The 16,494-nt window shown below is 24.5% G+C and overlaps 1 protein-coding gene across 1 annotated transcript in view; it reads left to right on the forward strand.

Annotated features, from left to right (window-relative positions):
- The first annotated feature begins 7,902 nt into the window (after nucleotides 1-7,902).
- Nucleotides 7,903-16,494, forward strand: part of LOC145933870 (tachykinin-like peptides receptor 86C) — a 46,452-nt gene continuing 37,860 nt past the window's right edge. The window contains exon 1 of the mRNA XM_083033882.1: nucleotides 7,903-9,449. Coding sequence (XP_082890008.1) covers nucleotides 9,155-9,449 — 295 coding nt within the window. The 5' untranslated portion in view covers nucleotides 7,903-9,154. The remainder of the gene's footprint in view (nucleotides 9,450-16,494) is intronic.

A 16,494-nucleotide genomic window follows, 5' to 3' on the forward strand; every position in this document is an offset into this window, starting at 1 on the left:
TAATAAAAATAACCGTATAAAGCCTATGTAAAACCGTATAAAAAGCGTAATATTGTCTAGATCATCGATATCGCGAAGAAAATATATTCGCGCATTATATTTCCTTTTCGCGGTCAAGCTTTTACTGTAGATTGTTCGTTGTAGATTCATGAAACGAATGATCATCAAAATTGTGCGCGACCAATCGGAAAATGCATGAATAATGTACATTTTATGCTCGATCAATTTCAATTTAATTCCATCGTGAAAAATTCAAATAGCGATATCTCTGTAAACAACACTCGTATATAATGAGAAATAAGTCTTGTTAATTTTCGCAGTTGTTTCATTTGCCTAGATTATATCGAAATGTGCCTCAAATTTCTTGCGCGTTTCGTGAAAATAATTTTGTTAAAATTAAAAAATATTTAGAAATACAAGAATATTAATAGATTAATTAATAGAATAATAATAGATTAATGCAATTAAATGATAGATTGAGTATTTGGAACATTTGTTTCTAATATCTCACAATTATAACATCCTGTAATGTAAATGATAACGTAAACACAAAATTAATTTGATATTATTATATAGTACTATTTCATAAACAGCTATTCAAATAAAAAAACAGCGCGAGATCAAATTAAGAATATATTTGCTATTAAATCATAGACAATACAGCTTGTTTGTCCAATAATTTTGATTTTAAGAATTCTTTAAAATCTTTTAAGAATCTTTTTTAAAAAATCCTTTAGAAAAGCTAATATTGTGATCGAAATTTATATACATTTGATTTTCGTTTACTTTATTATTTTTGTCATTCTTTTTATTTCTTATATACATATTATATATTTATAGTTTATAAGCAATATAATGTATGTTGTGCTAATTACGTAAAAATGCTTTATAATCTACTTTTAGAATAATGCGGTATGTTCTGATTGTGAATATGTGATCGATACGCATAATGTCGAATGTCTATAATGCAAATTGGCAATTTTAATTAAAGCATATGTGAATAAAAAGATCGAATAAAGTTGTGACATATGTAGATGTTATCAAATAATAATCGGTTTTTATTTGGATCTATGTGCAAGCCATGCACAAAAATACACATAAGTGTAATGATGCGCATCCTGAAGTATAAATGATAATTATTGAACCTGTAAGTAAAAATGACTATATAATAAAGTGAAACTATGCGGTGTACCTAAATAGTAAACCTTCTTTCTCTCAATTTTTCTCCTTTTAAAAAAATAATTATATATTTAATAAAATAATGTAAACATAAAATCTAGTTTACATTTTTCCAGTTAACATTGATAATGATAAATATAATAGTAATTCAAAATTTATAAAAAACTATAGTATTAATAATACAATAATAAAATTTACTTAACACTTTAACAAATATACTCAATATATTATTGCGTTATATCGTGGGAAGTAATACATCATTAATATATTTAAATTTTATTTATAGTTTAGTCTTAATCAGAACACAAGTTTGAAACGATAGAGATAATAATTGTTTATACAAGATTCTGCAACTTTAAGCAAGAATGATAAAAGTGGTGACATCTGACCGGAACTGCATCAACTTATACATGTAATACATCTATTTGAATTTTAATAATTTAATAATGTTTAAAAGAAAATGTTAATTAAAATAATCTGTTAATTATATAAAAGCATATTGTAGATAGATATTTATCAGAACAGGGAAAGGGGGGGAGTGTAAGGTTTTGTTGATCAGTTATTCGATACCACTATGTGGTATCCTATTCCTTTTGATGATTAGTACGTATAGGTATTATTGATTGGATGCCACATATCAAATTTCGGTTGTTAATGCAAAAAATGTGCAAAGGATTTTAATTAACAAACAGGTGAGTTACAAGTTGCAAATAAAATTATAATGTCACAAATCAATAAAATAATTTTCTATATCCATCTGTATACTTTACATTTTTATAATAAAAAATTAATATAAAAAAAATAAAATATATATGTAAAATATAAGAGCTTTTTTTTATTCGTAAGATAATTTGATCTGATTAAAATACTGCTGAGATAATTGTAATAACTCTAACTTTATAAAAACTAATTATATTCAAAATGAGACTTGTTCAACTGATGATAACCCGTTTAATCAATAATGTAGTTAAGAATCAACAAGGTTTATATCCATTATGCATGTTTAGATTATTATGATTATATAATTATGATTATATGTATATATAAAAATAATTGCTAAACATAATATTTTTTATATATTTTAATTTATAATTTGTGTTATACTTATAATTTTAATTTATAATTTATAATTTATGTTCAATCAAAGTAATAATAATAGAACAAGCTTGCGCCAGAATGTTGGAAAAAAATATTTAGTCTTCACAGATCTCTTATAAGCTGTTGTTCGTTAATCAGTACATATCTCGTTGATGTTAAATTCTAATTAAGAACTTAGATGGCATTATAACTAAGCTTTATTAAGCATTCTAGTAGAATCTAAAATTGTTAACAATTAATTTGCTAATCAAATTTGATCGATTTTTTATTTATGTCTTTTCAGAGTTATTTTGTTGTATGATTCACAGAAATTTAGTACAAATATAGAAATATCAGGTTAACGATATTACAAAGCATTGTTGAAAGCTTTACAATAATGTATGTGTGATATGTATATATAATATCTTATTAAAACATTACAGATTTAACAACATTGCAATAATTACTTATATATATATTTAATTTTATTGTATTAATATATCATAATAAAATCGTTTGTATTCCATTATTAATTACACGTACTTTTCGATGGATTGTTTTAATTTTCTTTACATCATTTTAACTTAGCTTTGTGTTTGTAATTAGGACATTTGTATGTGAAAATTCACTAAATTGACTAAAATCAATGGCAAATAATTTTATTACACACTAGTCTGATTATACCTAGCTCTACGTGTACTGAAATGAATAGAAACCACAAGATGTTTAAAACAGCATTCATGGAAAAGATCGAATTTAGGTGAAATCTCACATATAGAGATATCGCAAATTCGCTGTCCAACGATATATAATTTGATGTATCTAATAAAATAGCAATTACGTAATGAAAACTGTTGAAATATTATTAATAATTTGAAAATTATAAATAATATTTTTATTGCTTATTTATATTTACCTAAAAGTCAGCGTTAAAAACTATTATTTAAGATATTTCGTATTTAAAGCATTTTTAAATAGTACACTTGTTAATCTTATATTTTTTCTTTATTAATATTAAAATAATTATATATTATTAATATTGTGTAAAATATATAATTATATATATAAAGAAATGTGGAATATAATAATTATATGAAACAAATGATAAGACAGCACAAATAATAATGCTATTGATTTTACATATAAGTCTAAACTAGATTTGCTTATATCATTATTTGTTTAAATTATAAAAGAGTATTTTAAAAAGAGAACATTCTTTTATTATTATATTTATTTTTTTATTTGAGGATTGATTAGTAAATTGATTTAAACTTGCTTTTTCTCTAAGAACAAACTTGAATTAAACTTATGTTTAATCTCTAAGCTTTACTTAAACAAAATGCTTGTTTTTTTATTAAATATACATTACTTGCATAGAGATATTTTTACTAAAATCATATATACGATAAAATTTTGCTTCTTGATACAAAAGAAAACTCTCAAATATATTGTAAAATTAAATAAAATATGATAATTAATAAATTGTAAAACTTGATATACAGCCTTTTAAAATAACTTTTAAACTATTTTTGCATTAAATTTTGATTGTGTGCCAGGATTTATCATTCAAAAATTTGTTTATGCCAATGTCCACAAATTATTTGTTTCAAATCATGCCTATATATTCATCATTTAAAATTTATATTTATTTTTCGCTTTACTCATAATTATGTATAATAGAATAGATACTTAAATGATATAATATAAAAATGAGAACATCAGATTGGAATGCTCAATGTTTTTTATTCACTACAACTGTACTATATAATTCTGTCGAAAGTGATTAATTTAAAAAATAACTTTTCTTTTCTTTTGTTTATAATATTTTCCGTGCAAAATATCCCATGCGTTGTGTATTTAGCTTGAAACGAGAAACATTGATATTTTGCCATAGCCTAGGAGGCTTTCAACAAACATTTATGTATTCTCCGAAGGGGTGCTTGGCGAATAATAATATCATACATATACATAATGTTCCAACTCCTGGTATATTATTTATTTTTCAATGAAATTTGTAAAAAGCTATGTTTTTTTGATGGCAGAAAAATATAAAATCTAATTTAATAAAAAAGTCTTCGTTAAATATTATATATTATATTCTATGGCAGAGTTGGATGATAAAACTGTAGAAAATAATATATAAACCCATAAATAAATTTCTTAAAAGCCTAAAAATTAGAATTAATAAATAAATCAAACAAATTCATTAAATTCTATCATTTTATTTGTAACAAATGTGGAAAATATGACAAAGGCATATTTTTAAACCATAGCATTTCAACAAATCTCATTCGTAATTTATTTGCAAAGAATTGGATAATTCAAATGAACGTAAACTTCATTTTGTCGTTGAAAATATGAAAAAGAATATGATTGCATTGGATCAGAATAATTTCTCTCGCAAAATAATTTGCAAGATAATTTTTTCAGCAGAATTTCGATCTTTAAAGATTACATTTATTTGAATTATCTAATTCTTTGTAAATAAATTACGAATGAGATTTACTGAAGTGCTATGAACTAAAAATATAACTTTATCTATATTTTATAAACGTAAAATAGCACGAGAAATTACATTTTAAAAATTAATAATATATAATTGGAAATATTAAATTAAAATTTTATTATTAAACATAGATGTAAAAATATTTTTGCATTCTTTTAATATATATTTAATTAAAAATATTTATAATATTTAAGCAATAATTTCTATAAATTATATAGATCAAAGTTTATATGTTATTTTGAACATTATTTATATTTACCTAATTTAATTATATTTACGCGTGTGGATTTAGTATAAATATAGTATATAATGTTAAAATTAAAAAAATTTAATGTTTGTGTAAATAAATTAGATATAAGTATCTTATAATTGGACACCATTTTTTTCGTTTGTCCCATATTTGTTCTCAACTAGCATAAATAATGAGTTGTGCTTATAAGCTTATACCAACGAGCTTAAGAAATCCTTTTCTTCTAACTTATGTATGTTATAAATATTCTGTAAAAAATGAACACATTTTCTTTATATCTGTGTATGATATGCTTGCAAGATAATGTGTTTAATTTGTAATCCACATGATATATACAAAAAATATACGTATATATATAAAAATTATATAAATATATTTCTATATAAATGTAAATATATATATATATATGTTTATTCATATTTATATAATATTATTTAACATTTATCCAATATATTTATGTATAAAACTGTGTATACATATTATAAAGAATAATTAATTGATATATATATCTTTTAATTTATATTATTTTAAATAGTTAAATAACTATTGATCACATGTAATAATTTAAAAAAAAGAAAAAAAAACAAGAATATTCTGATTAACGATTAAAAATTTTAACTTGTAATGTAATTTTAATCATTTCAATCGGTAGTCCCTGTCGGTGTTCCCTAAACTGTGAGAACGATTAAATTTATTTATTTTTCCTCTGATTGTGAAATATGAAAGCTAAATATGAATTCATTTATCTTTCCATTCAATCTGAAAGATTAATAGCGCATCTCTGTCACGCGTATTTATCGTCAATACTATTAGAGATATTGACTATTTGTCCAGATTTGAATAATAGTCAATATTTAATGCTATTCGTGCGAGTCTGCTTCTTCAAGATATTTACAAAAATTTTCCGAAGATCTTTGTATCTTCTGTGATAAATTACTTGAAATCAATCATAGAAAAATACGTTTCCATATTTTCATTTCAACATTCGGATATGAACATTATGAACTGATGAGAAGAGTATTTTTTTTCTTTATTCAATTAAAGCTGCAAACTTCCAGCTTTTCTACAGATGCAATAAGCTCGACTTAAACACAATACTGCTTTTATTCGTAATAACGATTAAAAGAAATGCGTTTTAAGGACTATAATTTTTATTATTCTTCAAAAATTTTAATTAAAAACAATATGTAAGTAGAAGAATTACGAACGTATATTTTTTATATAAGAGGTCTATCATAAACTTATCTTTAAAAAAGTTATAAAAAATACTGCACAGTAAAATATTAAAAAATATAATTAGATTAATTAAAAAATTTATATGATATTAAGTATATACAATGTCATATGTTTATAAATTTAAAAATATTAGAAATATATTACATTACTTATGTAAATAATTTTTTATCATTTTTTAGATGCAACGTATTTACTATAATAACAATGTAGACAATATGTAATAGTGCGTTGTTATAGTTATAACTATAACAACGCACTATTACATATTGTACAGTTAGTTAACTACGATCTGCATATAATAAGTTTTTATTACCTTACAATAGAGATAAAACAATAATATTTTATTACCTTACAAATATATATATATATATGTATATATATATATAGTGTTTTTATTGCTTTATGCGAAAAAGATAACGTAGTTTAAACTTGCTGCGAATGATTGTGTAGAACTGACGTCGCAAACTTGTACGTAGTTAGATGTGCGTGGGTTTTGCTATTTTATACAATAACAAGCGTGGGTATATAACTTTACAATTCCATCGTTTTAGAAGAAATTACGATTGCGATTACTATCATATTTATTCGCCCGGATAAGTAAACATTTTCCATCATAAATTGTCAGTGCGGAGATTGCTCGGATGTTAAGTAGATGCGAGAAATAAAGTTTTATCAACGTCGCAAAGTACAGTTCTATAAAAAAGCATCATGAAAAATCCTACGTTATAAACCATAAAATAAGAATAGCAAAGAAAAAGGTTTTGGCGAAACGATATAACTTACTGCCTAACATTTTTCTCGCGCGCAAAGCATTTTTTTCACAATAGCTTACACGTTATCATTATGCTCGAGCTGGGAAATATATTCCTTACCTACTATCCCTACTTATGCTTCACGACCTCGGCAACGAGAAACTGCGTCAGCAAGGCAAATGTTTGTGTACTTTCTAAAAGTGGCTTCTTGAATCACAACATTTAGAACGCATAGACGTTTGACGCGAATTTTCATAAGGATGAATAAAAATATCACGCGTAATATTATATATTCTTTTACTTTTGCATGTGATTATAACAGTTTAAGTTTATCAATTAAATAATTCTGTAAAATATAAGCTATTTTATGTATATATATATATATAATAGAATATTTTCATATTAAAAATAATATCAGATTTCATATTTTTACTTTGCTTTATTGAAACTGTCAGTAATTTTTTTTAAATTTAGAATGTAGCTTTTTATAATAAAATAATATAAAGTAAATTGAAAAATAATCTGATTAATGGTAAAACGTATTTTTAACAATACGAGATCACAATCTACGTTAAACCTTATGAAAGATCCCTTATAGAAGATCTTTTGATGCATATCTACATGCAAAACATCTGTTACGTCTGAGAAATATCTCACTGCACGTAGTGTAAATCTCTCAGCTTTTATCCTGAAGAAGCTATCATAAATCGGCGAATGTGATGATATCTGGCTCAAATCGGCGCAAGCACTCGTGTATTTTCCCATCAGCTGACACTTGTGCCCAAGTGGAAGTCTCGACCGGGTAGGTGACGAAGGAAAGGGGTGTGAGGGTGAGCATGGTGCGCACGCATCGTTGAATGAACACGCTTTTGAGAAGCGTTCAGTTTCGCCGACGGGGTTCTTCGGTACGGTACCCTCACCGGCTAGTCTCTCTCTCATTCTCTACGATTTGATCTATCTTTCGTGTGACGTAAATAGTGAGACACACGCATGCCAAGGTTTCGATCCTTTAACAATACTATCACTGATATTATGACAGTGATTAATAACTTGATCGATAAATCGCGAGTCAATAAATGATGGGGATTGATCGACAAAAAATCAATATTCGACAAACATATAAACATGTGTCATTAAGATCTCGGATGCAACATGACAAATTTCGGATTTTATTATTGTCAGGGACAATAACTTTGAAACGATTTTTTACGTCAACAATTTACAATTTCCATCGACCGATTACGAAGAGAGAGAAATGAATTGGTCAATAATAAAGTTAAAGTGTACAGTAAATGCGAAGCACAGTTTAATGACGGGAAGAAATCTTACGGAAAAGTTTAGTGTGCAGCCATTTGTGTTTTGTAAAGATGTTTCACAGTTTAATTGGTGTATTTATCTTAAAATTTAATAATAAATGGTAAATATTTATAATATATAAAATAAAACCACGTTATATAAATAATATAATAATTAATTCGATATAATTAAACTGGTGGAATTAATACAGAGTGAAAAAACTGTAAAATTTTTATCTGACTAAAAGATTCTTACAAGAAGTTAATTTACTCAAGAAAATTTATGTGAAGATAAAATAAATTTCTTAGCTTCGATTTACATAAAATAGATTTTAAAACAATTAGCTTTATAAACTAGTTATCCGAAGTTATCTCTAAGATAAAGTGATATATAATACGATTATTACGAGCAGCGTTTATTTCGACTTTGAAGACAATCATATTATTATATACTCCCAGATGAACAGTAATAAATTTAAAGGAACATAATTGAGTAAAAAGATCAATCGAGAAATGACGCGAATAATATATATATGTTTGGAAAACTTAAACAATAACTTTATTTATCGGGAAACAATTAATATCTGTCATACTGACTAAACAACGAATTATATCAGACTTTCGATTAAGAGCCGTAAATTCGTATTTAGTCATATAAAGTTATGCACGTTTTTCTAATAAGAATGAACTATGTTAAACCACTATAATGATAATCATCATTCATGCACGTGACGTCGGAGAAAATCAGTAACAGTTGATAAATCAATTCGACGTGCTACTCGAAAGAAGCTTCAACACAGAGTGATATAATAATAAAGCACTCCGAATCACACGGTCATTGAAGACGACCCTTATAAATATGAATAACGTGACTCTAGAACGTGTATACAATTGCAGCGCATGGGTCTTGGAGCTTAATATTACGCAGCTTTTAAGACTAAATCGTAGCGAGTTCCGTCATTTTATCGAGGACGTGTTGAACAGATCAACTCGACCTGATATTCTGCAAGGGGCACTCTCGGACTGTATTTTTGTCAATCAAGAACGGCCGTTTGATCTACCATGGTGGCAAAAACTCTTTTGGTCGCTGATATTCGCGGTGATATTGCTGATCGCAACTGGTGGGAACATCATCGTAATGTGGATCGTACTTGGTAAGAAAATAAATTGCGCGAACGTGTTGCGGCATATACGAGAAATTTCCGTGTCGTTAGTAAGAGCTTTGCGTCCCTATAAATATAACTTATTTTAGAATAAAATTCAAGTTTCTTTATCATAAATAGAAATCGTATATTTTTTCTTGTAATTAATAATTCGTATTTACAATATATCAATTTTAAGGAAAAAGATAAATATAAATTAAATAAAACTAAATACATTAAGATTTTTATTTAAGGTTGAATATATATATATATATATATATATATATATATATATATATATATATATATCTGAGAGTTGACAGTTTTTTAATTTTGTTACAAATCCTTAGTAGATATATTATGTCATGACCCCAATTTCATAATTTAAATTTTTTAAATAATAAATGCATGATCGAAAAATTTTTATTTTTATCTTGTTTCAATGTTAATTAAAGCTTGATAAATATTTTAATAGAATTTAAGCTCTATATGTATATACAATATATATATATTTTTTTAATATTACAATATTATTATATGCAATATGAATATTATGGTATATTATAAACAATAAAATAAAGGTATAAGATAAAAGATAAAATTTTAATATATACAGTATTAAAGTTCAGCCAAGCTTTATTATTTATTAAATAAAAATAAATTTCAAATAATTCACATAACTTACGTTGAAAAAAATCTTTTTTCTATTCTTGATTTATGTTACTATATATTTTGGGATATGAAATATATGCATTTTACATAATATATTGGCATTTTATAAAAGCTTTTTCCGTATTAGGAAATTAAAAATGAATCTACATTAATGCAAGTGCTTAGAATAGCCACATATCACTTTTTTAATATAATAATATTACTCACTGCGTAATCAAGAGATTATTAATTAAGAGATGATTGAGTTGAATTCTTAAGCTAGGCACGTATATTCATAGCTTGAGTTTATATGAGGGAGATGCTTAGGCATTCTATTGATAAAAGAGTAAGGTAAGCATACGTGGTGGGAAATATAGATGTGATGTCAAAAATATAGTTCTTTTTAATATAAATTATTTTGTTAATATCATAATGTATACAATTAGAGGATTTGTAATTGCTGTCACGAATTTATATTTTACAATTAATATGGTGCCCGTATGATGTTATATTTTTTATAATTTTTAACACATAGATAAATATTTCTAAATTTATATGTTTTTGCAATGACACTAATGAAAATATACACTTAAAAATGTATTATAATAATAATAAATTTATCTCATTTTTGGTTTTTGACAGCATTAAAAAAATTAAAAATTATACTTCTATCAACAGTTTTTAGTTAATAGATTTATGCATACACATTCACACACATTACATACATACATACATACATGTGTGTGTGTGTATTTAACATCATGTTTATTAATAAAATCAATTGATGAATTAATTTTTTGATAGAATTTCCTAACAGTAATTATCGCTTTTGATAATAAGGTTAGAATAAATAATAAGATAAAGAGAGACATATATTGTAAATTGTTATAGGACGATATTTTATAAAAAAATTTTTTTCACGATTAATAGTTTTATAATAATTCGGAATAATTATAAAAAAAAATAATTATATATATAAATTTATCATTAATTATTTATAATAATTATTCATTATTACTATTCTTTTGCTTTTTGTTATATGTATGTATGCAATTGCTATACGTTTCGCTATAACAAGCCTTAATCAGAAGCAATTTGTTTCAGTTGTAGCGAATCGATAACAGGCTCTAATATCTTATTCTTATGCAATCCACGTTTCGGATTTATGTTTTTATGTTCGACCTGATTACCTGAATAAATATCTTAATGAATACGCATATTGAAATATCTCAGCTAATCTGATCTTGACTTATTTACTGATTTCACTCGTATATGAATAAACTAAAAATATAAATAAAATCACTTAATAAAAATATCAATATTATTATATTAAAATATAAATAATTATTGAGATAAGTTTTGAAAACATAGAAATGAATTAACAATAAAATATCAGAGAAGAATTATAAAATGCAGAAATATAAATATCGTTTATAAGCTAATTAGATATAACAATGATATTTTTGATTTTGTAAATTTTTAATCTTTTTATGTTTATAAATGTTTATATGTGTATTTTATTATTAATCACATTGCTATCAATTCCATAGTCTCTTATACTAATCGCATAATTCTAGAAATATTCAACGAGTAATACATTAACTAATAAAATATTGACTTTTATAATTGAAATACAATAATTAAAGACAAATATTTAATTATAATAGCTGATAAGAATAAGTAATACTTTAAATTCAAATTTATATTTTTATTAAGTATTTAATTATGTATAAGATTTACCTTTGGTGATTATATTTGGTAATAAATAATATATTATTACTATATATACATGCCTATAATATTTACTACAAATATATCATATTATATTATATAAAATCTTCTAAATAAATTATTTATATAATTATATATGTATACATCTCTCCCTTATAACAAAATGATACGCAATTTATTCAGTTTATTTTTATTCTCTGTGAACAGTGGGGATGGCCATAAAATCCTATATAAGGTGTTCTACAAATAAAATCGCGTTTTAACGACATATTTTTAAAAATTTTTTAGTTATTTATTGTAACAAAGTAAATCAATAGTCAAATTAAACTATTTTGTAAAATATGCATTCGATAAATTTATGTATTATATCTATATACCTATTAAATTTTCTACGTACTAATTACAGCAGTTTCCGTACAATTAAAATTCACTCTCTCTCCGTTTGAAATTAGATGACGCAAAGAGAGAATTGTATAAACGTTTACGAGCGTTTATTATTTACACGTATATCTACCTGTTTAGCATTTGAATGAACGGAAGCATTACACCACTTTCGGATGCTTGTTTTTTTGTTTGTTGTATTTTTGCAATCTTTAGAAGCTATCATGAATCTGTATAAAAGTAATTGAAAGGTATGTACATATACATGTACGCTTACGAGAGAGATAACGCGCAGCGTTTCAATATAGTTGTAATAACAAATATATATATATATATATATATATATATATATATATATATGTACTTATATTGTAAAAGTTCGAATAAAGTCTATGCGATATATGTATCATTATGTATCATTGCATAAATATTGTTCATGCAAGATTTATGTGACGGTAAAACTTTGTCTTAAAGTATTGTAATGTAGAACGCTTACATTTATTTATTCTTTTGATTTACTCTCTCTCTCTCTCTCTCTCTCTCTCTCTCTCTCTCTCTCTCTCTCTCTCTCTCTCTCTTTCTTTTAAAGCTATATATATATAGATAATAAAAATAAATACTGCTAAACGTAGTACGCGCGCGCACGTACACATGTATGTGTAAGGTGTCCAACCATAAAACGTATCCATCCAGACCATCTCTTTAATAACAGATTCTCTAGATAGTTTGAAGCCGATTTTTCATTAGCAAAAATGTTTAGAAAGAAGATTATCATTTTTTGAGTTTGCAATTTTGTTTATTAAATATCTCTGTAATTTATAACTTGTAAATTTTAAATTAAAATTCTATTAAAGTAAATTACACATGAAAATAATAATAAAATTAAGAAATTTATTTTTTGTAAATCTTTTAATATGATAAAGTTCAATTTGTGAAAAATTATTTTTTCTTTTTCATTTTTATAAAAAAAGATCTCTTATTAATCAGAGAATGTGCTATTAATAAGACATCTCATTAATTCCATATATGTATATTCTAATATTTACTACATACATACGTATTTATTAGTCATTTTATAATATTTCGAATAATTAGAATTATTTGATATGTATATGTGCGTGTAGAAACATTGAGTATCATCATAGGATAATTGGTAATGAATTTAATGAGAATCGGTAAAAGTTTATTTTTCATAAAATTTTGAATTTGAATTTTTATTAAATATAAAATTTGGAATTTTTTAAAAATATTTTAAATAAAAAAATGTAAATTAGAAACGTGCACATTGCTTTTTCACCATTTTACTTTATGCGTAAAGCTTTCTCTATGTTTTTATTTAATAATACATATTAGAATATATAAGTAGAAAAACCATAGCATAAAGCGGACAGTATCATAAAGTATGAAATCTATAATATCGTATGTTTAAATATTTATATTCTCATAATATGTATTATAAACTTTTATGTAATAATAAGTAAAAAATGAGATAAACCGTTATTACAGGACCGCAGGGTCCTGTTAAGTAGAAAAACTATAGCATAAAGCGGACAGTATCAAGTATGAAATCTATAATATCATACACTGGCGGATTCTGGGGGGGGGGGGGGGTTAAACCCCCCTTTGCAAATTAAAAGAAACAGTTTTGCTGAATTTGTTTAAAAAATATAAATAAATAAAAACAAACATTAAAGAACTATCGACGGCAGGATCCGCTAGTGTATATATATAAGTATAAGATACACTGTAAATTATACCCATTACGCATTCAAGGAGTTAAGTATAGATTAAGTCAGACATAGGACGAAATAATTAGATAATTTCATTGCACAAAAATAATTAGGTGAAATTCTTTATATCTATATAATATATATTATATAGATACAAAGAATTTCGCCTAATTATTTTCGTACAACGAAATTATCTCATCATTTCGTCCTATGTCTGACTTAATCTATACCTAACTCCTTGAATGCGTAATGAGTATAATTTACAGTGTATCTTATACTTTTATATATATATATATATATATATATATATTATATAGATATAAAGAATTTTGCCTAATTATTTTTGTACAACCAAATTATCTCATTATTCGTCCTATGCCTGACTTAATCTAAACGTAACTCCTTGAATGCGTAATGAGTATAATTTACAGTATATCTTATACTTATATATATATAATATAGATATAAAGAATTTTGCTTAATTATTTTCGTGCATGAAATTATCTCATCATTTCATCCTATGTCTGACTTAATCTAAACTTAATTTCTTGAATGCGTAATGAGTATAATTTACAGTGTATCTTATACATACATATTGTATATATTATATAGATGTAAAGAATTTCGCCTAATTATTGTCGTGCAACAAAATTATCTCATCATTTTGTCCTATGTCTGACTTAATCTAAACTTAACTCCTTGAATGCGTAATGAGTATAATTTACAGTGTATCTTATACTTTTATATATATATATATATTTTTTATATATATTATATATATATATATATATAAAAGTATAAGATACACTGGAAATTATACTCATTACGCATTTAAGGAATTAAGTATAGATTAAGTCAGACATAGGACGAAATGATGAGATAATTTCGTTGCATGAAAATAATTAGACGAGAAATTCCTTATATCTATATAATATATATATATATATATATATATATATTTATATACACTGACGGATCCTTGGGGGTGGGGGTTAAACCCCCTCCCCCTTGCAAATTAAAAAAAACAGTTTTGCTGAATTTGTTTAAAGAATATAAATAAAGAAAAACAAACATTAAAAGGCTATCGACGTCGTTGATCCTGGAATAAAAGCTAATCATTAAACTAAAAATATTAAATAAAATAATTTTGCACCCCCCCCCCCCCATTATCGACGTCAGGATCCGCTAGTGATATTATATATGTTTAAATTTTTATATTCCCATAATATGTATTATAAACTTTTATATAATAATAAGTAAAAAATGAGATAAACCGTCATTGCAGGGTCCTGTTAAGTAGAAAAACTATAGCATAAAGCGGACACTATCATCAAGTATGAAATCTAATACCATACGTATTTAAATATTTATATTCCCATAATATGTTTTATAAATTTTTACGTAATAATAAATAAAAAAATTAGCTAAATCGTTATTGCAGGTTTCTGTTAAGTAGAGAAACCATAGCAAAAAGCGGACAGCATCAAAAGTATGAGATCTGATATCATATGTGTTTAAATATTTATTATATTCTCGTAATATGTTTTTATGTAGTATTTTAATATCATTTTATATATTTTTATGTGTAATGATAAGTAAAAAATGAGATAAACCATCATTGCAGGTTTCTGTTAAGTAGAAAAACCATAGCATAAAGCGGACAGTATCATCAAATATGAAATCTAATACCATATATGGTTAAATATTTATATTCCCATAATATGTATTATATATTTTTATGTAATAATAAATAAATAATTAGCTAAATCGTCATTGCAGGTTTCTGTTAAGTAGAGAAACCATAGCATAAAGCGGACAGCATCAAGTATGAGATCTGATATCATATGTGTTTAATTATTTATATTCTCGTAATATTGTATATTTTTATGTAGTATGTGTGTGTGTGTGTGTGTTAATATGTTTTTATATATTTTTATGTGTAATGATAAGTAAAAAATGAGATAAACCGTCATTGCAGGGTCCTGTTAAGTAGAAAAACCATAGCATAAAGCGGACAGTATCATCAAGTATGAAATCTAATACCATATATGGTTAAATATTTATTTTCTCATAATATGTATTATAAACTTTCATGTAATAATAAGTAAAAAATGAGATAAACCGTAAGGAATATAAATATTTAAACATATTTGACACTAGATTTAATACTTTGTGATACTGTCTGCTTTATGCTGGTTTCTCTACTTAACAAAGTCTATAATACATATTATAAAAATATAAATATTTAAACATATATGATATCAGATTTTGTTGATAATACTTGATAATACTGTTCACTTTATGTTATGGTTTTTCTACTTAACAGGGACCTGCAATGATGGTTTATCTTGTTTTTTATTTATTACATAAAAAATAATACATATTTTATAATACATATTTATAATTTTGTGATATTTTGATTATTATTTGTTTGTGTGTAAACAATAAATTTTAATTTTATTATCTGTTTTGATACTACAAATATTGTAATATTAGTATTTATATTTGTAGTATATATAATATATTTATTTCTCAAATATATTATATAATATTCTGAAATCTGA

The sequence above is a fragment of the Prenolepis imparis genome, unplaced genomic scaffold (assembly GCF_030444845.1).
Source record: "Prenolepis imparis isolate NDT839.2.m4 unplaced genomic scaffold, iyPreImpa1.0 SCAF_3, whole genome shotgun sequence".
In the NCBI taxonomy this organism is placed as follows: domain Eukaryota; kingdom Metazoa; phylum Arthropoda; class Insecta; order Hymenoptera; family Formicidae; genus Prenolepis; species Prenolepis imparis.